The sequence below is a fragment of the Diadema antillarum genome, unplaced genomic scaffold (genome assembly GCF_040938485.1).
Source record: "Diadema antillarum isolate AM-2024a unplaced genomic scaffold, OU_Dant_1.0 seq00000847_RagTag, whole genome shotgun sequence".
Lineage (NCBI taxonomy): Eukaryota > Metazoa > Echinodermata > Echinoidea > Diadematoida > Diadematidae > Diadema > Diadema antillarum.
Window position 1 is genome coordinate 366466 of NW_027271721.1, and position 26814 is coordinate 393279.

The following is a 26814-nucleotide window of genomic DNA, read 5'->3' on the forward strand; positions in this document are numbered from 1 at the left end:
ATGTATCGGTGGTTGTGGAACACCTCTTGTGGAGTAAAGTTGTTACATGTCACTTCAAGCTAATGATTCTCCAGTTGTGAACATTGTGAATATGGTTTTGAGTTGGAAAGATAGAGTAAGGATATCTAGAAGCATAATTAACCTTCATGCTGCCAAATCGTGCATCGATTCTTCAACAGGGCGAGACCGCCTACGGTGGATCTTGCTACCGGGCAGTGACATCCAAGATGTCCTACTCTGATGCTATGAATGACTGTGTGACCATGGGTGGAAATCTTGTCTCCATTGCTGATAGGTACTGTAGGAGCACTGATAGAGCAGTCATCATTGTCTAATGTGCATATGTTGAATGCAGTAATTTTCATGCACTTTTCTGTTTGTTGGGTTATTTTGGCATATTTCCGCTGTCACTGCTTAGAGAGCATTATAACAGATATCACACATATCATATTTTTCTCATATCTGTACTCCAGAGTATATTAATAAGAAATGATAGCGAGGCCTACATTGTATCTATCCAGGGTTGCCTACTCTGTTAACACTGCTCTCCCACACTACCCTGCCCTTATTATTACCCTAGCATCGCTAGGTACACATTCATACTTTAGGGTCAAGTTGGACATTATGGGCTAAACATCTCTCCAATAGATGAAAGCATTGTATGGGATCCATACCTATTACTTGTTGCTTAATGCATAGTCCTATCCAATATGCTACTGTGCTTCCACAAGATTCTTCGTGAAGAGTATTAGCATTAATATCAAAGACTGGAAGAAAGCTTTGAGTAGTTGACATAATTAATAGATGAAATACCTTTGTGTACTAGCTGTCCTTCACAACTTTATCACTATAACATACTCTGTTTCATGTTATTGAGTATTGCTGTAGCATAAAGTTGGATTAAATGATATTGAAATTCATGCATGTCTTAGATACCCTCATGTACATTTCTAGTCTGCTGTGTGTAACTATGGTTTTCCTATCATGCTATTGGTTTACTTGTGAACTGTAATGTATTTGCATGACAGGTATGAGCAGTCCGTACTGACCAGTGTACTGGGTATCCAGGATGGAACCCTCTTCTGGATCGGATTGAATGACCAAGCCATGTCTGGGGATTACAGCTGGACCGACAATACGGCCGTCACATACACCCACTGGGACTACGCACAACCAGGTAACGAGGCTGAGGCAGCCTGTGTATTCACTGCTTAAGAGTGAAAAGATTGTTTTAAGTGAATGATACGAGCATTTGTGAAATTGAAACTTTGTAGCTCATTGTTGATGGCAATGCACAATTGCTTTTGATATCTACAGTTTGCTAATGCATGACATCTTAGTACGTTAAAGGGAAAAAAAGCATATGGAAATTTGGAATTATTTGAATTTTGTTCTGACTGATATCACAGCACAAAATTCATAAATTGTGTACATTTTCACAGTATGCAAATGTCCAGTTTGCACAACAAAATTTTGAAGCCACAATATAGGGTGCATTCCTTCGATTTTCATTGCTTTTGCATTTCATTGTGTTTTTGTTTCTCTACTTTAACGAAGATGATTCTGCTGGAATGTGCGTGGCTGCATCATCTGGTGGCACCGCTGGTCTTTGGAAGAATGTAGCATGTGACACTGCCCTCAAGTATGTGTGTGAGAGAGTACGTGATGGCTACACAGCCCGCCCCACCGTGCCCGCCCCTGGGCCACCCACCCAGCCCAACGATAATGGCTGCTACTACGACTGGGTTGGCTATGGTGCCTGGTGTTATAAGGTGGGTGGAACATTGTACACACATAATCATGCCGATACACCCCTTTGAATAGCTCAATACCCCCTTATCTTGAAAAGGAAAACCATTAAGCATTTTTCCTCCCCATCCTCAGACTTCCAATGATAAAGCATCAATAGACTGTTTAACAGAGTGGGTACTTCCCTCCCCGCGTTCACATTAGTCCCCGTCTTGCGGGGACACTCACCAGAGATCTTGTCATTTTTACGACCGACCGTCCACACTTCTCTCTCATCTGTCCCCGAGCTGTGGGGGCAATTGGTCGCAGCGAGTGTTCACATTATGATTTTTGAGGAGAAAGTACCACAGCTTGGGACTTTCCCCGCATCGTGGGGACTAATGTGAACGCAGGTTATGAAGCATTCCAGGGACACTTGTCAAGATTTTCTTTTTACACCTCTGCATCTATACCATTAGATAGATAGATAGATAGATAGATAGATAGATAGATAGATAGATAGATAGATAGATAGATAGATAGATAGATAGATAGATAGATAGATAGATAGATAGATAGATAGATAGATAGATAGATAGATGGATGATATATGGATGGATAGATGGATAGATAGACAGGTGAATCTCACACAGGAGGTAGCTAGATATAGATACAGATATTAATACATACAATGGTAATTTGATCATCATTGAGGAAGCCTTTCTCATTTGACTGCTGCTAAGGAAGTGGAGTGTTTGAACCACTCCTTCCAGGAGTGATTATTCCACTGAAACATAAGCACTTCTACCCATCAATTTTACAAGTAGATGTAGCTAGTTTTGTTTCCTCATGGAGATTGACCATTCTCATGGAAACTATCACTATGTAACTCCCGTGATGCTGCTGTTGCTATGATTAGATCGAGACCGGAGTGGACCCTGCCGTCGATGTGGATCCGGAGAAGAGCAAGCGCACATGGCAATCGGCTCGCAACCTCTGCGTAGTTGACGGAGGTGATCTTGCCAGCTTCCACACCGCCGATGAAGAAAACTACATCAAGGCCCTTCTTCCTATGCCGTGAGTCTGCTTGATTTGTTGCAGTAGCAGGGATTCGTACAACTACATATCACAAATATGATTTTGAATTTGTGATACATGATGAGTGAAGTCTATTTATAGAAACAGAGTAATACAATCACTTCACCCTTTTTTCTGTCTTATTCTAACTATCATGAAACTTAAACACACAAATGTTCTTTTTTTTTTCTAGGGATGATGGCTACTGGGTTGGTCTACATGACAGATCTGTGGAGAGTGGTAAGTTTCTAGGCCAAAAATATTCTGTTTTGAGAATTTATGTGTATAAGTGAGAGAGTGACATTTCTTTCTTTCCAGTATCATTTACTTTTCCAGTACACAAGCAGGTGGATTCAGATTGAGTTCTGACTGGCTCACTTTTACAGCATTCAAAAAATTGTAATATCATAAGCTGCTACTGGAAAAAAAGAAAGAAACTGGGTAGTAAGGATATGGGTGGGTGACCAATTTCTATATAACATTTGTTACTTGATCAAGTGTTTGACCATGCAATCTTTGCAATAAGCAATTATTCTGTTTAATCTGACATACCATCATTATTTAAGAAACTAGATTTGAATTTCATGCCATTGCAGAATTGTGAACTAAGCAACTGTATTAGCATAGATATGAGACCTTCTCGTTGAATTCTATGTCTTTGCTCACTCTGAGCTCTGTGCTTATCCATACTGTGTTGTTTTACATAGGTTTTGAGTGGAGTGACCAGACAGCAGTAGACTATACTAACTGGAATAATGGAGAACCCAACAACGATGGCAACACGGGAGAGGACTGCACCGAAGTCTTTGGCTCACATCGCGGATGGAATGACTTGCAGTGCACAAAGATGCGCAACTGGATCTGCAAACTGGCCAAAGGTGCATAATAAGACAGATCAAACCTTTTTACCCCCATTTGTAACAAACTATCCAGACTGCCCGTCATAAAAGGCTGTAAAAGTTGGAATTTTTGCAAGAGCAATTCTTTGAGCTCAGTAAGGCAGGATAAATGTTCAATTCATAAAATAGTGTTACACACCTTGGAAGAGGTTCATCTGATTGGTAATTCTCTAATTAAGGCAAAAAGTTTGTTTGTACACAACCAGAGAAAACTATTCACCTTGCATGAGTTTTCACCCGTGGATGTAGGCTTCATCAGACAGTCTCATGAAGCCTATAACAGACAGTAGGTAAATACTCACACAAGGTGAATAGTTTTCTCTGGTTGTGTACACAACGAAATTTTGCCTTAATTAGTGTTACACACCACAAGCAAAATATTTTGTGTTCGTTTAATTTTGAGCTGGTTTCTTGTTGCGTGAAATGTGTGAAAATTGCCACTTTTGCAGTAATTGGTTGTTTGTTGTTGTTATTATAAACTAGAAAAGGCCTGTTAATCACTTGTTAATGTTCCATTCATAAGCACATGCATACATTTCATATAAATGACATAAAGGATAACTTAGTTGTTCCATAGCCAGCCTTATAAACTGTGTCTGATCATCTTCTCCATTCGATGAACATGTTATTTTTGCAGGGAATTTTCAGCATTGTATGACAGTCATGCTCTTCTTCATGAGGGATTTAATTTGCTTTATTCAAACCTCTGATGGTTTACCATGAGTTGTGTGTTGCAGCATTGTAAACCATCTGTGATCTACCATAAAATTTGCCTTGCAAGAAGCAACGTTGCAACAACATGTAATTTGTGTGTTTGTTTGTTGTTTTGTTGTCACAGGCGTCAAGCCAAGAAGTACACTGCCACCGTCGACTGTTACACCATGTAAGTAAAATTGACAATGAACATTTCTCAGACACCAATGAGAGGAATGGATAATATTATAATTTTTACATGAGAGAACATTAGGATGCAAAATCTTTTGCAATGTTTAAATTAGGAGCTCATGTGAATGCAAATTTTGTATCATGACCCAGAAGAGTGCAGTCAGCCATCTCTCCTGACACTCTTGAGATTAAAGGCATTATTTACCATTTGCAGATGAAACAAAAACCCAGCATTAGTGCTTCAAAATTGTTCTGAAATGTGAGTTAGGGATAGATACAAGCAATGTAAAAATTTGAACCAGTATAACTGATGTTATGTATTTTTAAATATAAAAAATATGAACAACAGTTATAATAAAGATGTTTCCAGAGTAAACCGTCTACAGTTAATGAGAAAAATGGTGCTATCTCGTTATATTTTAGGCTTTATTGCAAGCATTTCATATGGTAGGATGTTTTGTGATACAACAAACCTACACATATACATCAAATGTGACATCTTGAACATTAATTTTTCAAATCACTGCTCCCAGAGGTAAACAGGAGCTTTTTGAAATGAATTTTGTTTGTGCCCCTCAATCGTGGCCAAGATGCATTATTGGAAGATGTCTGACGACGAAGAATGATTTGCTCCCATTCACAGGGCCGCAGTGCCCAACCGCTCCAGACTGGGTCCTGTTCCAGGACAACTGTTACTTCTTCAGCGGAGGCCTGAGTGGAACCACTGGCCGGATGGACTGGTCCTCGGCCAACGATTACTGCATGGAAAGGGGCGGGTACCTGGTCTCTATCCACTCCACTCCAGAGAACAACTTCCTTGTCCAGATGGTGAGTCAGAGATATTAAGAGAGAGAAAAAAATGAAACTGGGGAGAAATACCACGTCAGCATGACAGATACACACTTTAAAAAAAAAAGAAAAAGAAAAGAGTAAACAAATGAGTACTTGCCTGGTAACCAATGCCAGTATTTCATTGCTGGAATTCTTTCTTCTTCTTTTTTCAGGATGCAGCGTCATTTTGTCTGAAAATTCAGTCAAATCAAACACATACTTGTGTGGCATTTGAAAATTATATAACCCATACAACACATGCTGGCACATCACTTGTTACATAAGACAAGATATCTTTTAGGATGGATGTGTATGCACATTTATTTGAATGGAAAATAGAGACTTGACTTGGAAATATTCACTTTATTGAATGAAATGTGCATGGAAGTGATTTTAGAATGGTGTTCTCACTCCCTTCTCCACTCTCGCAGCTCACCCGTTACCCAGAGAGCAATGACTGGATTGGCCTCAGGGAGTACAGTGGCAGTGGATATTACCAGTAAGTCTAACCACAACAAGGACTGCTGTCTTTGTGTTACTGTTTCTCCAAGAAATCACTAATCATAATAATCTCCTCCTCCCCCCACAATATATTTCACTTTGCAGTTGGAAAGAACAAGAGGAGTTGAATATCTGTTTGAGAAAAACCAATGGTAAAGAATCCTTCAAAAATGAAAAAATAGAAAATTAAACAACAGTAGGGCCTACCTGGATGCAGACGGCGCTCTGGAACACTAACAAAATTTTTTCATCAGTGCCTTGTGTAACTTGTTGAGTTATTTGCAAACAGACAGACAAACAAGCCAACGCCAGCAAAAACATAACCTCCTTGGTGGATGTAATAAATGGTTGGATGATCTGTTGATATTTCATTTCAGATGTTCATGTAAATGTACCTGCAACCTTCATTTAACTTCTCAATTTCAAATGTTCAATTTTTTGTGAAACTTATTTTCATCAGGTGGTCAGACAACTCTCCACTGGACTTCCAATCCTGGAATAGCAATGAACCCAATGATGCCAACGGTGAAGAGGAATGTGCAGAGTTTTACCAAGGTGAGGAGGGTGCTAGAAGCTGAGATGATGAGAAGCAAAAGGCAGTAATTACCCTTTATCTATTTTCATGCCCTTTTGGTGTTCAGGTCATGACTCATGATCACTGGAATCTGCATGTCTGCCTCACCAAGAGTTCACTTGAATCTTTGTTTCTTTCAGTTATTAGTTTGAGCTATTTTGAAGAGTACTATTATTGAAGACATTTAAAACTTCATATAATTGTGCTTGTGAGTAGTTTCTATTTCGTTTGAGATTATTGTTGATTAGGTTGCTGCAGTTAATGACAATAGAATGTAATCTTTTCATATGAAATGGCTCCTTCTTGTAGAATGTTAACCCTAATTTTTTTCAATTGCATTTTTACCATGCTCTTTTTCAAAACAAGTTGATTATTGCAAGTAAGGCAAAGAAAATGTAATTAAGGTGTAATCCAAGCAGCCAATCTTATGCAAGTCTCATTTTAATGAGATCAGATATCTTCATGTTGCCCAAGTCTCAATTTAAATGAAGAATACTTGTTGACCTCGACTTATTAGAAGAATTCACCATTTTGAGTCTGACTTCTGCATTCATCTTCCCTTGCTGTATCACCTCTCGTTTTGCATTCCAGATGGCTCCTGGAATGATCTGAACTGTGGAGACAAGCTGACCTTCGTCTGCAAAAAGGCAGTCACCTCCACCGTGCCCAAGACTCCGGCCCCGACGGAACCCCCCGTCGGCAACTGCCCCTACGGCACCATGCGCTTCGACAACTCCTGCTACAAGATCATCGGCTCCAACTCGGCCGACCGTGACACTTGGTACAATGCCAGGGACACGTGCAGGAACACATACAGTGGGGACCTTGCAACCATTCACAGCCAGGCTCTGCAGTGTAAGCTCACATCTGTTGTCCAAGTAACAACTTTTGATGTTATCATGTATGTCTCAGGTTCAAGTTGACACAACTCTCTTTTCCTGTCACACAGTGTTGAAACTAGACTACATATGAGAACAATTTCTAATTTTCTGTTACAAATATGCAGTCCAAGGGGAGAAGAGAATTCCTTATATGAATGATTTTTTTTATTTGTAAGTAGAATGATAGTAGAATATCTATTATTTTCAAACTGCTCATTGGAAGCTATTCAGCATTTATGCATAGTGGAAAATCAGGGCAGATCCTCAGCGAAAGTACCCTCGATGTCATTGTTTGTATTTTCATATTTGCACCTCCTTTTATCATATTTTCGTACAGCTAATCTAATTGTGCATTTTGGCTGATGAATCATTCTAATCAAGTGCTTGAAAAGATGATTTCAACCTTTTGATATCTCATTGATCCCAAAAATCAGCCTTCTTTGTGACGAAGATGAAGGGCATTGACTACCAGATCTACATCGGACTCAGCGATTCTCTTAATAATGGCCTCTTCAGATGGACAGACGGCTCATCAGTGGACTACACGAACTGGAATATTGACGAACCCAATGAGCATACAGGAGATGTAAGTCATTTCATCTGGGAACACCTGCATTTGGTAGATAGGGCCATAATCTCATAGACAGGAAATCAGAAGTTTGATTCCTACTTGTTGCACACAACGATCAACATGAAGCTTCCACTCATTTTGTCCCTGTTCAAAAATTAGTACCTGCCAATGGAAGGGTAACAGTTGATGGCTAGATAATGATAATAATAAGGTCTTATTTATCCAGGGTAACCTCTCCATGGTTGCCACTGCTCTACCAGAGGGCCCTGCCATTATTGTTACCCTAGCGTTGCCTGGTACCCATTTATACACCTGGGTCGAGAAGGACATGGTGGGTAAAAACATCTTGTCCAAGGATGTTAGCACTGGACGTGAATTGAACTAGGGTCCTCCAATTAGGAGTCGGGAGTCTTATCCACTATGCCACAGCGCCCCCACATGATGATGATATGGAAGAGCAGTTGTACCACTAAGGAGACGACACTGGGTAAACAAAACCATACTCTAATAAGTACCAGTAGAATTTGTTTTAAATTATACAAAAAACATGTATTCTCTGCAAATATGAGAATAGCCATCACTGCATCTGACTCCATTAGCATGACAGTCTTTCTGTCACCCCTGCATCCATCCCAAACCTCAAATTTTAGTGACTCAGGTACCTATGTTTTGATGCGATGTATCATTAAAATAACCTGTTTCAATTCTCAAAGTAAAAAGGTTACATGAGTAATGTTGAACTTAATGAGTAATGTTGAACTCCATATCATTCTGTGCATTCCTGGAAAATCCACATTGCATTTTGTCTGTGTCCCTGCAGGAAGACTGTGTTGAGATGGTGGAGAACATGGAGAGAGTCGGCAGGTGGAACGACCAGACGTGTAACGACTACAACGCCTTCATCTGTCAGATGTCACTGGGTGAGTCTTGCTCTGATGATTGCCCTATCTGGGGAATTAATATTTCAAAATTGTATCATTCAATATTGCCCTAACTGTCCGTTATTATGTCCAGTTTTTATGAAACTTCTACCATTGTTGTGTTATAGCTTAATACAGCTGCACTTGTCAGCAGACATTGAAAGGCCTAGAGGTGTAGACCATAGATTGTCTGGAACTGTAGTGTAGAAGGTCAGAAAATAAAATGGAAGTCATCTTTAGCCCTTTGTATTTGTACCGTGTATTTCTCATATTTCCTCGTCTGTACATACCACTGTGTTTATTGACTTTTGCTGAAGAAAAACAATCCCTTTTTATTCATGTCTCAACAGACCCCTCTGCACCAGTTCCTCCTGATGATCCCAACTCCTGCCGCAGCGGCTTCACCCAGTACGGAGACAGCTGCTTCAAGGTTGTTTCCAGGACGATGGCCTTCTCCGATGCCATCCAGGCATGCCGCAACGAGGGCTCCGACGTCACTCTGGCCAGCATCGTGGACGTCTACGAGGGGGCCTACACAGATACCCTGGTCCACTACAACGGTGATGCTATGCTCTGGATTGGTCTTCTGGATGACAAGGTGGGTGGCTGCTGCCAGCTAGTGTTGACCTGAGAGAGAAGAGGTCAGATTATGACCCCCTTTCAATAGTATGCATGAAAGAGGATCCTCTGTTATCATACTGTGTATTTTCATGTGACTTGCATGCTTCAGTAGCTGTTGTGCATGCATGTACAATAGCTATCTATTGGCCCACTTTTAAAGGGATGGCACAGTATTGGTAAGGATGAGAATTGAGCTTTTAAGTTTTTGCGAGATACCAAGAAAACACTTATGAAATAGTACAGAGCATACCATTTTAAGAGGAATTCAAAGTTTATGTGATGAAAATCGGGTTGGAATGACTGAAACATCCAACAACAAAGTAAAACAAAGCGATCATAATAAAGTGTGGGTCCCACACTTTCCCATCATCTCACCAAAGAATGTTAGAAACCTGAAATTAGGTCTCAACCAAAACTATACGACCCTTTTAATTCTAAAAATTTTGCCAGTTTCCTCACAAATGTGACAGATGTATATGGTTGACTGAATGTAGACTGTGTATTCCCATGTGTTCATATGTATGCACTTGCGGGTTTTCCCTGTATGGAAAACCCACAATCTGCCCTGATTTTCCACTGTGCATACATGATGAATTCAAACAAAGTAAAACAAAGTGGTCCTAATTATAGGTGGGACCCACCTTTTATTGGGACACCCTTGTTCCTGGATGACTCAGCCATTTTAAAACTGATTTTCATCAAATAAACTTGTAATTCCTCTTAGAATCACATACTGTTTAATATTTCATATTATTGGTTTCTATTTGTCTTGCAAAAAGTTAAAACCTGAATCCCCATCTAAATCAAAACTATACCATCCCTTTAAGTGTTCATCTGCCAACATGGACATGCTTGTGTGAGGGTGAAGAACATGCAAAGTATGAAGTACAAAGGAATGAATATTTACCAGAAAGGACCAACATATTATCAACCTAGTTCGTCCAGATTGTGATATTTTTTTATTGCACTGTGCTCCTTAAGGATACACCTTAAATCACTTTGGAATAAGTTCATTAGAAACTGCATATTGCCCTGAAAACTTTAGACTCTTAAACAAGTGTAAGTTCTGAGACCATTCATCGATCGTATTGTGTACGAATCAAGGATAAATATTTTAACTACTGATCGAGGTGAGCTTTTTTGTGTGTGTGTCATACATTGTTTTTCATATCTAGATGTTTGCAAGAGAGTAAAAAGAGCAGATATCAAAGAACACCTCAAATTTCATGGGCTGCTTTCATTAAGGATTTGACCTTTATCACATCACGTTTTACACGTGTAGTGTTCCTTGCAAACTTTCTGGTGAACTTCATATCACTACTCGATCCAGTATCTATGATGTCATGTTTATATCAAGCTTGTTTTTTGGCTTGCCTTTCTTGTGTATGGCTGTAAACATGATGGACACATACTTCCCAAGCTGTTTCCTGAAATGTCAATAAAGCAAACACTTCACATACTTTATGACTCCAGTGGAACAGTCGATTGCATGTCATAAATTGTGAGGGGGATACATGGACACTTTGTCTGATAATTTGTAATGTGCATTTGACACAATTATTTGTTATACATTCCTCTATGGATCTTTTGCTCGTAACTGGTGGGGTAACATATATCATATCTACCTGTTCCAGCCTGTTTGAATCTTATAGGTTACCTTTGGATCTTTCCACCTGTTAATGCACTATGACATCAGAGAAGGACACTGAAGAAATAGTCATGCAAGCAGAGAGATGAGATGCCTTTCAAATATGATCAATTTTTTACTTGCAATGGGATAGTCACACAGACAAAAATATGTCAAAGTGCACAGTCTTTGCTGGTCTATGGCAAACTTTGATATATCATCTTCTTAACTCCTGTACTAACAGTTCTGTTTGTTGCACTGATCTTTTTTTTTCACAGTAGAATAAAGTAATTTAAGATTTTCGCTGATTTAGTCACACTCAGTGACATTACACGGAGAGTTGCATTTCTTCCCACTCACCTTCATCAAAAACTACCAGGTAGTATAAGTGTAAACGTGGACAGAAGTAGATATTGTAAAGATTAAATTGCCTTTTAAATCAGTACAGATGTCCTCATGTCCAATACATGATATGCTTGCATGTATCTACCAGCCATTCTTCTTACAACAGGGAGTAAGAACTTAATTTCTTCCACTGGTTGCACTGAAGTGTATATGTGAATAAGATATAATTTTTCCCTTTTCCCCCACAGGTGAGCGGCCAGTACAAGTGGGTTGATAGCCACCCTGTTTGGTACACCAACTGGGGTCAGGGTGAACCGAGCCAGGAAGGCGGGGAGGGATGCACTGCCCTGGGCCTGGACGGTTGGGATGACCACTCCTGCTCAGACCAGCTTGGTGCCCTCTGCAAGTACAGTCTTGGTGAGTTATTGCAATCTATAATGAAAGTGACCATCTTAATGTGCAATCCCACGCCATGGTTAAATTGGTTTTGATTTTTAAAAAAAATGCAAAACCAAATGTACAGATTAGTTAAGGTTTCATTCATATTCAACATAGGAAAAAAAAAGAAAGTTATGGCATTTTTAAGTTTCTCAATTTTCACACTGTGATATGTAATGTCAGTTGCAATAGGATATGCATATTATATGAGACAATATCATGGCCTCCCAAATTTGTCAATAACCTATGCACTAATTTTTAGTAAATTTGTATTTTTTACATAAAATCGGGAAGAAAAATGTTTATTCTTCACATGAAACTAAATTCATGATGCAAACTGCGGGAGAACTATGATATAGTGTAGGGTGCTCAGGATTCTTCAGAGAAAGTCCCCAAGTATGGTTGACACCTTTTACTTTCATTCTTTGAGTTCTTTCTTGGAGTCGCAGTTCTGCCCATTGCTTCCCTCTCGATGCAAATGTGTTGATTATCTTTTTTCGTTTTGATCATCATTAATGCGAATACAAGAATGGTTCAAAGAAACTTATCATCATGTTAAAGAGTGAATGAAAATGACAAATACTCACATATTTCATTGTCAGATGCTGTAGGACAATGCTTTGAGAGCTTTGTAAGAAAGGGAAAGTTCTTCCTGATGGTAGCTGCCAATCTTTAAACATCTATCTTCCTATCATAACTACCACCCCTAGTGGCCACCCCAACGGAGCATCCGGATGTTCCCGGCTCCTGCCCAGACGGATGGTCGTCCTATGGCATGAACTGCTACTTGTTTTCTGAGGACATCGCTGAAAGGGTCTCATGGCCCACAGCAGAATACACTTGCAAGCAGGCTGGCGGCAATTTGGCCAGCATCCACACCAAGCAAGAGAACGAATGGATCAGGTCACACATCAAGCAAGAGATTAGTGACGTCTGGATTGGCTTTGAAGCCACTCCTTCATGTAAGTCAGAGCTTAAAGATTTTTGAAGGAAAAGTCTACCTTCATGGACATGTGGATTGAGTGAATGCAGCAATTTTGGTGGAACATATCAGTGAGAGTGTGAGGAAAAGAGGACAATCCGTTCAAAAGTTATGAATTTTTTAAGTTTCTGCTCAGTCACTGCTGGATGAGAAGACTACTACAGATGTGATGTCACATGTGTGCGACGATTTAAAGAAAATATGAGGAAAAATCAACATATTTTCACTTTTCTCACATAATGAAAGAACACTTGATTTGCCTCTTTCAGAAGGCAGGAAGAATAATATTATCCTTAACATACGTCAGTGACGAGTCAAGAAAATGTGCACTTTTTTACAAAAATTTAAATTTTTTTAAATTCTATTTATGTTTTCTTCATATAGTTCTACACATATGACATCATACACTGTAGTAGTCTTCTAATCTAGCAGTGACTGCGCAGATACTGTGAAGATTTGTAGCTTTTGAACAGATTGTCCGATTTTCCCCAAACTTTCACTGATGTGTTCTACTAAAATTGCTGCATTCACTCAATCCACATGTATATTAAGGTCAACTTGTACTTTAAGTTGTGCTAAAATTGATAACGATATAGGTGCATTTAATTTGTGAAAGAGAAAAACTATTTGTATAATTAGATATTATTCAAAGATGAAGTGAAATACAGAGCAAACAATAATGTTCTATTTCTACTGTTTTAAATCCTTTTGGGGAAATAAGAAGAGGGACTGACCAATATATGATTTAACTGGAATATTATTATGAATTGCATGATATTAACTAAGCCAAGTGGCCTCAAAGAAATCTGTGTCACAGCAGCTCAAATAGCACTTCAGCCTTCATCTCACATATCATATATCCAGCAGAATACAATCCTTTAACTGAAAACCTATAATGTGATACAATTTTATCTCCATTCTCTCTCTCTCTGTTCCCCCAAATGCATGCAGCGTCCTTTGCCTGGACGGACAAATAATGTGATACAATTTTATCTCCATTCTTCTCTCTCTGTTCCCCCAAATGCATGCAGCGTCCTTTGCCTGGACGGACAACACTCCAGTGGACTACACCAACTGGAATCCCGGCGAACCCAACTCTAATTTCCTCGGTGACGAGGACTGCGCTGAGATGTACCTTGAGACAGGACGCTGGAATGACCTTGATTGTCTCTCAATACAAGGCTATGTGTGCAAGACACCAAAGAGTAAGTCCTGAATACTGACAAGCATAACAGTCTTCTCTTCTTCACTATAAGAGTTTGGTGAGCAAAGAATGAGTGCTCCATCTGCACATTCCTGTAATTTTGTCTCGTCCATCTCAAGATTATTGATATTATTGATTCATGGTATCTAGAGCTATGCATTTGATGAGAATCATTCTTTGCAGCCTGAGGCTGAAATGTAAATGATTTCACCAAGTGTGATAAATAGTATATGTCAGTGCTAGTAGATATGGGCGCCAGCAACATAATTAGCATCTATTCAGCACTACGTATTCCATTTATCTATCCTTTAGATTATTTAATTTCTCTTTCCTGCACTATCATTTTTTTTTCTTACCAGAGCTATTTGCATGGATATAACATGCTAGTCAGTGCCTGTACATTTCACCTTTACCCAACTATCGATTTCTATACCCTCCATAAATTGCCTCATCAGCACCTCTGTCAGGTCAACCAACTTTTCCACCACCAAAGACGCAAGGTCCTGGAGGTCAAACAACTAAGGCCCAAGGTAAGTCAAGAAAACGCCAACCTCTCAATAGTTTACATCACTCGGGTACGGTATGCATTACTGAGTGAGTATGACTTAATAAACAGCATACTGTCATCAAATTTAACTCTGATGAGAGTGACGCAGCATGGTTTTAATTTGCTTTGATGGATTTATTTGTTAACAGGAAGCAATGTTTGGCATATCTACTTGAAGTACACATAATTTGAATTTCATCACAGGCAAAAGCACAATTGGCATATGTAATGACTTCTGATTTTTATGGAAAAATGTCACCTATGACTATCATAACCTGCATCTTCTGTACATTAAATTTCCATTGTTGATTCATTCACTTCTTTCTTTTTAATCCTTTCTTGCAATGTGTCAGAGGCATGTTGTACCTGGTACACACTTGTACCTTGCATTATGCTTCAAAACAGAATGCAATGCAGAACCTTCTTCTAATGACTCTCTCTCACATTTATAGTACAGTAGCTGATAATGGAGAGTCTTATGTTATACTTAAAATTACAACTTTAATATTTATATCAATTAGAATTTATATGTTTGTACCATACTGTGACTGACTGCAGATTACGTCTGTTTTTACTATAGACAAAAATGTTCTATAGCAGCAGTGGTGCCATGCACGAGGAAGTGTAGTAGACTTTAATCAGTTGTTATGAGATCTTTTTTTTTTCTAAACATTTATAGGCAGTCATCTGTGTAGAGGAACCAGTCTGTACTTTCACCTTGTTTGCTTTTCATTGTGTTTTATTGCTGCAGGTCCTGCCACTAAAGCAGGTCCCTCCTCCGCGCCAATCAGCAGCAATGGTGAGTTTACTATCCCAAGCACTTACTGGCACAGCATTGTTTGCCTTTGCGAGGGGGAGGGTTGGGGCTAAAGAGGTTGAAAATCAAGAGTCAACAGACATTAAGAAGTTATGGCATGCTATTTTTTGAGCCTTGAACATATTGCGCAGGCTGAGATGCAATCATTCCACTTATCATGTTTGTATGTTTTCATGTGACTCGCCCCAGCTTGCACCATCATTGCCTTTTTTCCTATTTTTCCCCTCTTTCTTTGGGAAGGGGGAGAGGATGGGAGAGATTAGGCCAATTTCAAGAATGCAGGGAAATAAGCACAATTGAATGAATAACTTCCATAAAGACCTTTAAATAGAGCGGCCTGGCACAAATCTCATAAACTTTATGTCATGTATTTGTAGGTATATTCAGCAAGATCAAAATTGTTGTATAGTGTTGTTGTTGTTGTTGGTCTTGTTCACTGTCAAAAAATTAGATTCTGAATACATGTAATACAACTGACGTGTATAAGAAAAAGAACATGCTGTCAAATAAATGCTGATTGCAGCAACACGACTCAATTCATTACAAATTAATTTCTATGCAAGGTGTAGCTCATTTTACTGCACATGGTTACATCTGTTTGTTTCGTAATCTTATTTCTGCATTATGCATGTAACCCCCAGATCAAGAAACCTCATATCAGAACATACAAAAAAATATATCCCCATTTTTGAAGGTGTTTGAAAGGTCGCTTTTCATCAGCTGGTTTTATCATCTTTTTTTTTTTTTTTGCATACTTGGAGTCTTGTCCTGTGTTATTGGCATTCATTCAGTATTCAGGGAGACTTAATTAAGCAATTGTTTTCTAAATCTGGTATCGTTATTTTTCTTTCATTTTTGCCCCTCAGGTGTATCGACTGGAGCCATAGTGGGTATTGTCATCTCAGTTGTCATCATCGTGTGTCTGACAGGCCTTATTGCTTTCTTCATTCATTCCTCCAAGAAGTCCACGCCAAAATTACCCACAACAATTCCTGGCAGCACCGGTTTTGAGAACGTGGTCTACGATGAGAAAAATGGCACAAAGTTGTCTGCATTCGAAACAAATGCCTGATTCTCGAAAACTGTAATTATATAGAATTGAGAATGGTGAACAGAAATACTGTTCATGTGCAGTCCATGTTGAAGGAATTGCTACAGGTCGATCCAGTATATCTGGAGACTTTTTATCTATGAAAACGGCAAGCATGCAAGCTTTTTGTTCCAAAAATAGCAGGCAATGCTTGCAAGAAGTGCCTTGTGGTACAAGTATGTGTTTTTTATTTATCAACTCTTGTCAAGCGCAAATGCTGAACCTGAAAATGCAATCTTGCTTGCGCAAGTATTCACAAAAAGGACAAGTAAATGCAAACAGAAGATATTGTGTTAACAAATTTTTATTTGCCACATTAGATTTAATATATCTGCAATGCACATGATTGGCAAGATATATGTGAGCCCTGCATAGCTACTGACATTTGCTGCACGTCGACCACTGTGTAGTGTAACAGCTATGACCAGGCTTTTTTTTCTTCTTTTTCTTTTTTCGTTGTGTAAATGAAGACATAGTATCCTCTGTGATATTTTTTGTATGTTGTGTGTGTCCATGCTCTGTAAACTTGAAAGTCTACTGTGTATTTCTTTAGGGTGTATTTTTCAAAGTAATAATTAAAGTCATCTTTTTGCTTGCATACTTTCTAGAACTATTGGGCATCTATGAATTACAGCAAGCACTTGGGATTAGGCATCTGTTAATGCATAGTTGCCAACTTTAATAAGAACATTTCTGTTTCTAAGAAAAGAAGAAGCTTCATGGAACTTTTGTTCCCATTTTTGTCAACGCCTGCCAATATTGATGTATGGGAGATGGGTAATACCTATAATCCTACTTTTGCAGCATTTTCTCCCAGTCATTCCCATTTACTGAATTTTACATACTTTTACTAGTATGGTAATGGTGTTTTATCAAAGGCTCTATCTCTTGAAAAAACAAAGTTGCTATGCAAAGAGCAGGAACTAGAAATAATCTAAATCTGGATATACTTGGTATGTCATTGTGTTGTGTTCTTTGTAAAGAAGTACATATTTTATAAAGAACTGCTTGAATGTGGAAAAAAATGTGGCTAAAATCTCATGTCCATTTCGCACATTAGACCAGCTAATTTTAAATGTATCCTGTGTATGATATTTGCTGCAATCAGAATTACATTGTAATATATATTTTCCATGTTTTTGATAAGAACAGTATATTGCTTTATGTAAATCTTAATCATGTATGCATATCAGAATACATTTATTGATATTGAGGTCAATTTGAATATGTAATATTTTGATAAATTGAATAAATGTTGAATTTGACATATCCCTGTTTGAATTGTGTCTTCAATGAGTTCATGGGGACAAATATATTTATTTACCTCTAAGTCTTGTTGGACCCCTCACCCCCACCCCCCAAGTATATATATATATATATATATATATATATATATATATATATATTTATATATATATAAACTTGCATGTACATTGTAACTAGAGATAATCAAAGCAGCAATTGAGCACATATACGCAAAAGATACACATTCAAAGAGAATATACATATTGTACTTTTATTATCAGCATTTTCCCCCTCAAAATCATGTGAATACAAAGAATAAACAAGTAGATTCTGATAAATGTAAAGCAGTGTTAGAGGTCAACAAAAGCGCACTTGGTGATTAGTGGTGATTGGTCACTCTGCCCACATTTATATCATGTGCTTTTGTTTAGTATGCAAATATGCAGAATGTTATTCACACATGTGAAAGGGAAGTATAATTTATCATGAATTCACTTTACTAGACATAGGAACTTTTCTGTGACTATAACTTGAATAATTTGCATTTTCTACTGAAGAAGAATTTACCCAAATATATATGCATATACAATGTGCATATGGATTTAGTAAACACATTAGTGAAGTGTGAGTTAAATTGGAGAATCCTAAGACAGCGTAAAGAATTCAGCATACATTGTATTTTCATTTATCTAGTACTATGAATGAGCATTTGACATACCTCTTCAGAATTTAAGGAGATGGTATTACCCTTTACTTGCCCCAATAACAAGTCCAGGGAATGATGATGTTGGAAATTGAAGTTTTGATATTTTTTTCCACATTTTCTTTATATTTTTGTATAATTGATGTCACAAATTGTAGCTTTTTTTTTTTTTGCAATGACAACACATTGATTTATCCAAACTTTATAGTTTTTTAACCAATAGTCTGATTTTCCAGAGACTTCTTTGATATGAATCTAATAATATTCATGAATGCCTGCACTGAAGCTGTTTGGGGTGAATTCCCCTTCAAATTTTGTAAGGAAAAAAAAAAAGACATTATGATTTCGAAGCACAAGAAACAGAAATATAAGTGAAATTTATTAATGCGATTGCTTGAAAATTGATTTGGCAGCCAATGTATAGCACAGACATAGCATTGGGGTCTTCCTGGTCTTTTCAGAGTATAATTCAGTTTATATGTACTCTGGTTGTATTTTCGTTTGAAACAGCTTTTTTTCTGATCATCACACATTTGGTTTTAGTGAGCTATTGTTCAATTTACATAGTTTACTACAATCAGCTAATGTAAAGAATGATCAAGAAGCAATTGCAGGTCAGGGTTTGCAGTTTAATATATTATACTCTCATTTGTAGATCTATGTTTACTTTCTTTCAACAAATTGTCTTATTACAGAGTAGGCTACCCTTGTGTTGATGAAGAACCTGAATAAGACTGCAGTGCATGTACTTTGCAAAAAGAAAGGAAAGGATGGGTAAAACAAAAATAACAACAATGCACAAAGTATTTCATATAATGTTATCATTCTTATTAATGGTATATTTATTTCCTCAAATCATTCATCGCAGCCTTAGGCTGAATTACAAATGATTTTACAAAAATAAAAATATATATACATATACAGTATTACATACAAAATATGAAAATGTAAAATTACATAATCAAGATAACATACAAGCTCAAACAAAACAAGTACAATTCAATATTGCATCAATAGAATATAAATAATTGTTATCAATTCAGTTTGCATAGAATAAACGAGAGAAAAAGAACAGAAATATGTCCAAAAGAGTGCAGAATATTGATTTCAGTAATATTAAATGCGAAGTTTGTTAACAATATATGATATATAAAAGCACCATAAACATAAATAAAAGAATGATGTAATCCATTTTATTTTCAATATGCCTCCCCCCAAAAAAACAAACAAACAAACAAACAAACCAACAAACAATCAAACAATCAAACAAAATCAAAACAGAAAATAAATACATGTATTTATACCAAACTGGACTAGGAATGTCGCTATGGCGACTGGTATGCCTCTACCATGATGCATGCTTCTCCTAATAAACCTATAGTAGGCTACGTCTTGACAATGTGTGACGCCAGTTTCACATACCATGTATTCAAATTGGCACTCAAAATGACACGCGTTCAGTCGGAAAGAGATGCCAAGAGAATACTCCCCCTTAAAATATGGGCTTCCAATTTGACTTCTGTTCCGACTTTAGCAACCATTAGACTTTGAATTCAGATGTTTACATTTCATGGCTTGATATTATGTGCACTCTACATATATTGGGGAAATAAACATCTTCATGGGTGCATTAGGGTCCCTCTTTTTTTCTGTGTCCTTTTTTATTGGCATCAGGCATCATAGATTGTGCACCGTCATAGTAGGGTTACGTGAAAACATTTACAACGAATAAGTTGGTATGTGTTGTAGTGTACCCATCAGAGGAATGACGCAAAAGGGGACACAAATATACTCATCACATTCGTGAACACACACACATACACACGCACACACACACACATACACACACACACACACAACTACTACTACTACAATTTTCAGGGCTGTGCCCTAATACATGTAAAAGGATTGACAAGAATATGACATTAGGTCGTATGAAGTCCATTAGCTTATGTACGCTCCTTGAAATAAAACCTTTCAAGATTTATGACAGCTACAAATAAGTGACTCTATACCCATCTTATGAGCCAGTTACTGAAACATTGTTAGACTGCACTGATGCACGATGACGTCATATTACATATTTACTAATCAACATCATTGTTTATTTATACTTATGTCATCATTTGATGACTCTTGTCTAGATGGACATGATGTAGTTGAAACATATTTTGGTTCTTTTTTTGTTCCTTTTTCAGTTCAGAGAACATAGACAATCTCTACTAAATGTTAACAAAACATCATGATAGCTACTCCGTAACTTTACTGAAACTATATATATATATCATACTTCATTCCCTTTTGTGATTATATTGTTGTAATGCACTTGCATAGATGCAAATTCCAGTAAGACGTGTGGACTCGGACAGTTAATATTCTAAGAAGAGTGTGTAATAATTATATCTTATAGGATTTATTTATTCTTGCTCACATTCCCAAATGTTTTATTGCATAAGTTTCATATATTCAAAAGATAGATGATTGCAAGTTTAAGCAATGAGAACTTATATCATTATATATTTACAAATTGCTGAGGAAGAATAAAACTGATCCACGCTTACTTTCTACTGCATCTTAAGTTCATATGCTGAGTGTTTAGTGTTCTCATTTCAATGCTTTTTCATTTTTTAAATATATCATAAGCAAAAACATAGTATTTTGGCTTAATACATGTATATCATCATTTGAGTGTCACATCTTTGATATCAGCTCAAGTTAACATATATCTCATATTAATTACTCCATCAATGTGTATACATGTGAGAATAGACCCTAACATTCAATTATGCAAACACTTGAGTAAAGATGAATTTTTGATGAAAAATATCATATCTTCCAACATATCAGCCCTAATTTCATAAAACTTCGAAATAGTGGCCAACATATGCCTGTTATCTATTCCTGAAAGTTTCATCTCTTCACTCTTTGGCAAAAATGAAATATCAATATGAAATATATGAAAGTAGTTTTATATGAATTCAAAGTAATGCCTACAAAACTGAGCATCCATTTTGAGTAGTGAAAATATGACACAAATTCATATTTTGTAATATGCCATGGTTATGTGCTTGTGAGGAATAAAAGAGTCATTTATCAGGAATATATAAAAGCAATTTCAGAAAAAAAAAACTCCTTTTTTAGATATTTTTTCCAAAATATTATTCATTTCAATGTAATTTGACACCCCCTAATTAAAATGCTAATTTATGCCCATTTTAGTGTAAAATTGTGACCCTTTTTTTACAGGAAATGGAAAATTGTATACTCAGCTGTAACAAACAGCAAAAAATGCATTTTCACAGAGTTTTTTTTCCCATATTTCCCTGTCATGCAATTGCATACCCTGATTGTGCTATTGAACATAAAGCAATACAATTCCATTTCAATACTTGTTTGTTTGTTTGTTTGTTTGTTCTGTTCTGTTTTGCTTTTGGTTTGTTTTGTTTTGTTGTTGTTGTTGTTGTTGTGTGTGTTTGTTTGTTTGTTTTGCTTAACACTGAGCTGCACCTGTGAAGGATGTATGTAGGCCTATGCTTTATTTTTTTTGTTCTGCTTCCTTGAGGACCAAAATCATACATTTTCATGTGAAGCTGCACTATAGTCATCATCATCGTTCACTGAAATTCGTAATGAATTTTGCTCTCATTCCTCATCCCTGTCACATATATTTTAAATTCTAAAACATTATCTAAGATCCTAAGTATCTTAGGCAGTGGCGGATCCAGAAGGGGCGCAAGAGGCGCACTCCCCCTTTATTTATCATTGAAAACAAAAGAAATAAAAAGAAAAAAATGAAATGAAACCTGGAAGTGGCACCAGAAATATTAGTTACGCCCCCCCCCCCCCCCCTTTTACTAAATTCCTGGATCCGCCCCTGTTAGGTATAGATCGAATCTATAGAATGTTTGTCCGGAAGCCTCCTGTCTCATCCCTGTTTTATGAAGAGTTGTAATTGATTATATAGTTGATTTATATGGTAAGTCTATTCATAGAGCAGCCTGTGTGATAAGGAAATTTATTATCGACTACTGAACTGTACATCTTTTGATAAAACGGAGCCCTCGAGATGACAAAGTTACAGTGACAAGTGAAGGCAAAGTAGTTAGCAGAGTAAGATGTGAAATTGTTCCATAAAACTGGAGTAGTCCTACAACCCTTGAGTATAAAACTGCTGCCATTGTGGCTCTCAGAGCTGTAAGCAATACAGTAATTGGTTCTGGTCTAGTGGTTAGGGTGGTTAGCTTACATTGGGAGGATGGAGGGGGGGGGGGGGGGGTTGGCTGGCGGACATTAGAAAAGAAGTCAAAAATATTGCGATCGTACTATCGGCATACTAGCAGACGACAAGGCAGCTGCGTGTAACCCAGGGACGGGGTGTGAGAATTTTCAGGACATTTTTTTTTTTTCCCCCTCTGGAGGATACTTGACACTCCCACTCGGCACTTGTGACAGAAAGGGAAGGATAACTTCTTTCAAATGTAAGTGCAATGACATTAGTGGAAAATAATTACTATTTCAACTTCAAAGGTAAATGCAACGTTCTGCATGAAGCGTACGACTCATACTCGAGAGGTAGAACATGTGATACTTAGTCCCGTGCACGCATTTTGAGCGTAGTGCAGTGAGAATTCTCATGATTTAGATTCCCGCACGCCAAAACACCTGAAATTTACCTTTGTGCACGCTCTATTCAATTTCTATTCAGATTTGCCTTGCCTCATTACAAAATTCATGTACAGACAAATGAATGACAAGTATAAGAGTGAGAACATCTAGATTCTACTGTTAGTACAGGTATTTTTGACCATTGCATTGGCATTGTTTGATTAGGGTTTAGTAGAATTTCTAAGTTCAAATACAAGAGTCTGTAGGTATTATGGTACGGGCCTATGATGTAATACCTAACAATTACTCACCGAGTGGCTAACGGGACGACAGGGCTGAAGTAAAGTACCACCAGCAGGAATGGCAGCCGACCGTATGACAGTAGGGTATGGTCTGTCTGTAGAAAGCACCAGGGCACCAGTAGAGGTGAACAGTGTCCTTGAAATGGGTATTGCACTTCCCGAAATGATATTAAATAATATGGACTAACTCCGAATGCACTTTGGGTGTCCGAAGACGACAGTGTCCCATATAAATATGTACAAAATATCCAGCGGCAGCGTGGAGTATCCTCCGAGTGCCGCGGCTAGCACAAGCGAGGGTAGAGTCGATCCACCGCTGGAGCGCTGGATAGAAGAACTGCGCGGTCCCTGGTTGTGGCAGAGTCTGCACACCACAGACAGCTCGCTAGCAGGACCGAAGCAGCGATGTGACGGGACGCGAATCGCGTTGAATGCAGCGATGTTTACGAGGCGCCGATCGCGTTGAATGTAGCGATGTAAAGATCCCCAGGTTGGAGTGCAGCCTGAAGAAAGGGCGAGCCGCGATGTGAAAAGCAGCGAATGCCGCGAAGTGTAAAATCCGAGGAAGTGTGATATTCCGTATGATGGAGTATAATCCGTATGAAATGACCGTCCACGGCGCGAGGTATCGTCAGCGCGAGAAGACGTGGGAAGTACAGTATGCGGACGTGAGTGACTTCAACGATTAGAACGTGCTCTCGGGATGAAAGCTAATCGTAAAGTGAGGAAGCGTGGAAAATGAAACAGCGCGATCAGAGAAAACGTGTCACGGACAGGAGCTTTGAGAGTGGTAATTGGCTGGTGAAAGTGTACAGCTCGCCACTAATTGGTAGGTTGTTTCCGTGACAGCAAAACAAGAGGTGTGTTTATGAAAATCCGACTACTGTTGGAATGTGAAATACGCGTACCTCGGCTCGATAACAAAGGCGAAGAATGTAGTGCGCACCTGTCGTGTGCCGGCGCACAAAGAAGGTGTCGCGTGGATGTTGACAGAATGCTGGGTTGTCAGACAGCATAATTGACGGCAGCCAGACAGTAAAAAAATACAGAGATATTGGAAACCGCTACAAGTCCTTCTTCTTCTTCTTCTTCTTCTTCTTCTTCTTGGAGAAGGACGCCCCTTTCACGAGCTCCTGTAAGTTCAAAATTTCACGCGCTGACCACTTGGTCACCTGATTACAACTCTCATATATGTGAGAGACGGTTTCGTAGCAGTACCTAGACCAAGTCCACCCACAAAATATATGTGTATTTGTTGTATATAAAAGGGTTTTTCATCTAGTATTCCTTGACTTGTGTACGCGGCCATTATGGCCAGCGAGGCTGCACAGGCCCCCCGGGACCAGCCGGGGACTAGTACCTCGCAGCCCGTACCAGCTGCCTCCAATGCTCCCGCTACGCGAGCGGAGCCCTTCAGCTCCGTGAGCAGGGACAATGGAATCTATTTCGCTGCCATGCCAGATGTTTCAATTCATGAGTATGTGAAAGCTCTCTCATTGACTACCTCTGCCGAATCTATTATCTCTGCATCACGAATAAGCAATCAGCGCATTGCTGTTTACCTGAAATCACGACAAGCTGTTCTGGAAGCAGTCAACAGCGGGTTGACATACCAAAACATGTTCATACAGATTAACCCCTTGGCACTGCCCACAACCAAGCTTACACTCTCTAATGTGTACCCAGAAATCCCAAATCATGTTCTGTCAAAGCATATCTCAACCTTTTGCAAAGTGGTGTCCCCAATCAGACCCATCCCCCTTGGCTTCAAAGACAAAAACTTCTCCCACATCATGTCTTTTAGACGCCAAGTCCAAGTCATGATTCTGCCCAATGTAACACCACCTGACCATCTGAACGTAAGCTACAATGGGGGGACCTACCGTGTCTTCGTGTCTACTGACTCTGTAAGGTGCTTTGAATGCGGCGAGCTTGGTCACGTGAGCCGGGCGTGCAAGAAAGTCGCAAATCAAGACCCCATCGGGAAAGGGAAATCGGACCCCAAACATCCCAAAAAAAAATCAGTAAACCAGCACCCCGACCCCACCACTGCCCCTCCCAAAACCCCTACCCACGGTGCTGGCCCATCAAATGCCAACCATGACCCCACCCCTACTGAATCGCCACACCCCCAAAAAGAAAACTCCCCTACCCGCCAACTAAACGACACTGCCCCGCCCCCTGATGACAGTAACAAATCCCCTCACCGTGACGCCCCCTCGTGTTCATCAGTCTGGGGCTCACCCCCTAGACCGGTTAGGCTGTTTTCTGACGTCGTATCTAAAAGGAAACAAGACCCACCAAATTCAGCTGTGGAAACATCCCAGCTTACTGTACTTGAATCTCGAACCCCTCCACGCAAACTCATGAAAAAAGCCTCCTCTCCCACAAGTTCAAACCCCACTCCCACCCCCACAAAATCCTCCAACCCCGCCTCCTCGGCCCCCCCTACCCCCGGGCGGGCGACACCAACACTTCCCACCCCCGTGACCCCAAGTCCATCTACTCCCACACTAATGTCAAACCCACCCTCCCCAATCCCTTCCTCCCCTGTCTCTGTTCAGGATAGCAGCATCACCGATGCAACTATGTGGGAAGATGCACAGACATCCGATGACGAATCCGTTGATTGGGCCAAGGGCCCCTCTCTGACAAACAACTCATTCACTTCCTGAAAGTGGTTAAGTCCCGCAAAAAACCCCTCGAAATAGCCAGGAAGTTCACCCCAAACATCCCTGGACTTGTTCGCCAACTAAGACCACTCAGGAACAGTCCGCTCTTTAAAAAGAGCACACAGCAGCGAATAAGTAAATTAATCAACAAACTAGACGACTGTATGTAAACACATTAGCTATGGATAGAGCCCTACATGCTTTTCTGCGTTACCTTATGACGCTGTCATTGCTCACCCTAAACTCTGGGGGCTGCTCTTCACCACTGAAGAATGCTTCCATAAACTCATACATTGAAAGCATTGCCTGTAATCCTGACATCGTATTTCTTCAAGAAATCAACGATTTACCTCAAAACTCCCCCTGCTGGAATGTATGGCCATTGTACACCCCGGTATGCACTCCCAGTCGTACTCGAGGCTCAGGAGTAGCGACCCTTCTAAAACACACTGTTAATGTTGTAGACTCTGTATGTGTCTTTGAAGACCACATCTTGTATGTTAAAGCCGAGTCTAACGATACTCTTTATCATTTATACAATGTATTGATACCTCAAGACGACAAATTTGCATTGGAAGCTATCCGCCGTCTCTCCGTTGACCTAACACAACATGAAGACGGTGTAATTATAATTGGAGGAGATTTTAACAGCACTCCAAATCCTTTATTAGACCGTTTCTGTACATCACAAGAGCACAGACGCAAAATATCTGACTCTCTTAAACACGTCCTAGAGAGCAACCACTTTT

At 39.0% G+C, this 26814-nt stretch overlaps 1 protein-coding gene across 1 annotated transcript in view; it reads left to right on the top strand.

The window, feature by feature from the left end:
* LOC139740316 (macrophage mannose receptor 1-like) overlaps positions 1-16520 on the top strand; it is a 37829-nt gene extending 21309 nt beyond the window's left edge. The window contains exons 23-42 of the mRNA XM_071650910.1: positions 180-295; positions 1029-1177; positions 1558-1772; positions 2648-2805; positions 2999-3045; positions 3513-3683; positions 4543-4587; positions 5233-5417; positions 5852-5919; positions 6382-6476; positions 7087-7350; positions 7811-7962; positions 8768-8867; positions 9218-9465; positions 11709-11877; positions 12609-12860; positions 13912-14085; positions 14540-14614; positions 15383-15430; positions 16315-16520. Of these exons, the coding sequence (XP_071507011.1) occupies positions 180-295; positions 1029-1177; positions 1558-1772; positions 2648-2805; positions 2999-3045; positions 3513-3683; positions 4543-4587; positions 5233-5417; positions 5852-5919; positions 6382-6476; positions 7087-7350; positions 7811-7962; positions 8768-8867; positions 9218-9465; positions 11709-11877; positions 12609-12860; positions 13912-14085; positions 14540-14614; positions 15383-15430; positions 16315-16520 (2937 nt within the window). The remainder of the gene's footprint in view (positions 1-179; positions 296-1028; positions 1178-1557; positions 1773-2647; positions 2806-2998; positions 3046-3512; positions 3684-4542; positions 4588-5232; positions 5418-5851; positions 5920-6381; positions 6477-7086; positions 7351-7810; positions 7963-8767; positions 8868-9217; positions 9466-11708; positions 11878-12608; positions 12861-13911; positions 14086-14539; positions 14615-15382; positions 15431-16314) is intronic.
* The last annotated feature ends 10294 nt before the right edge of the window (positions 16521-26814 follow it).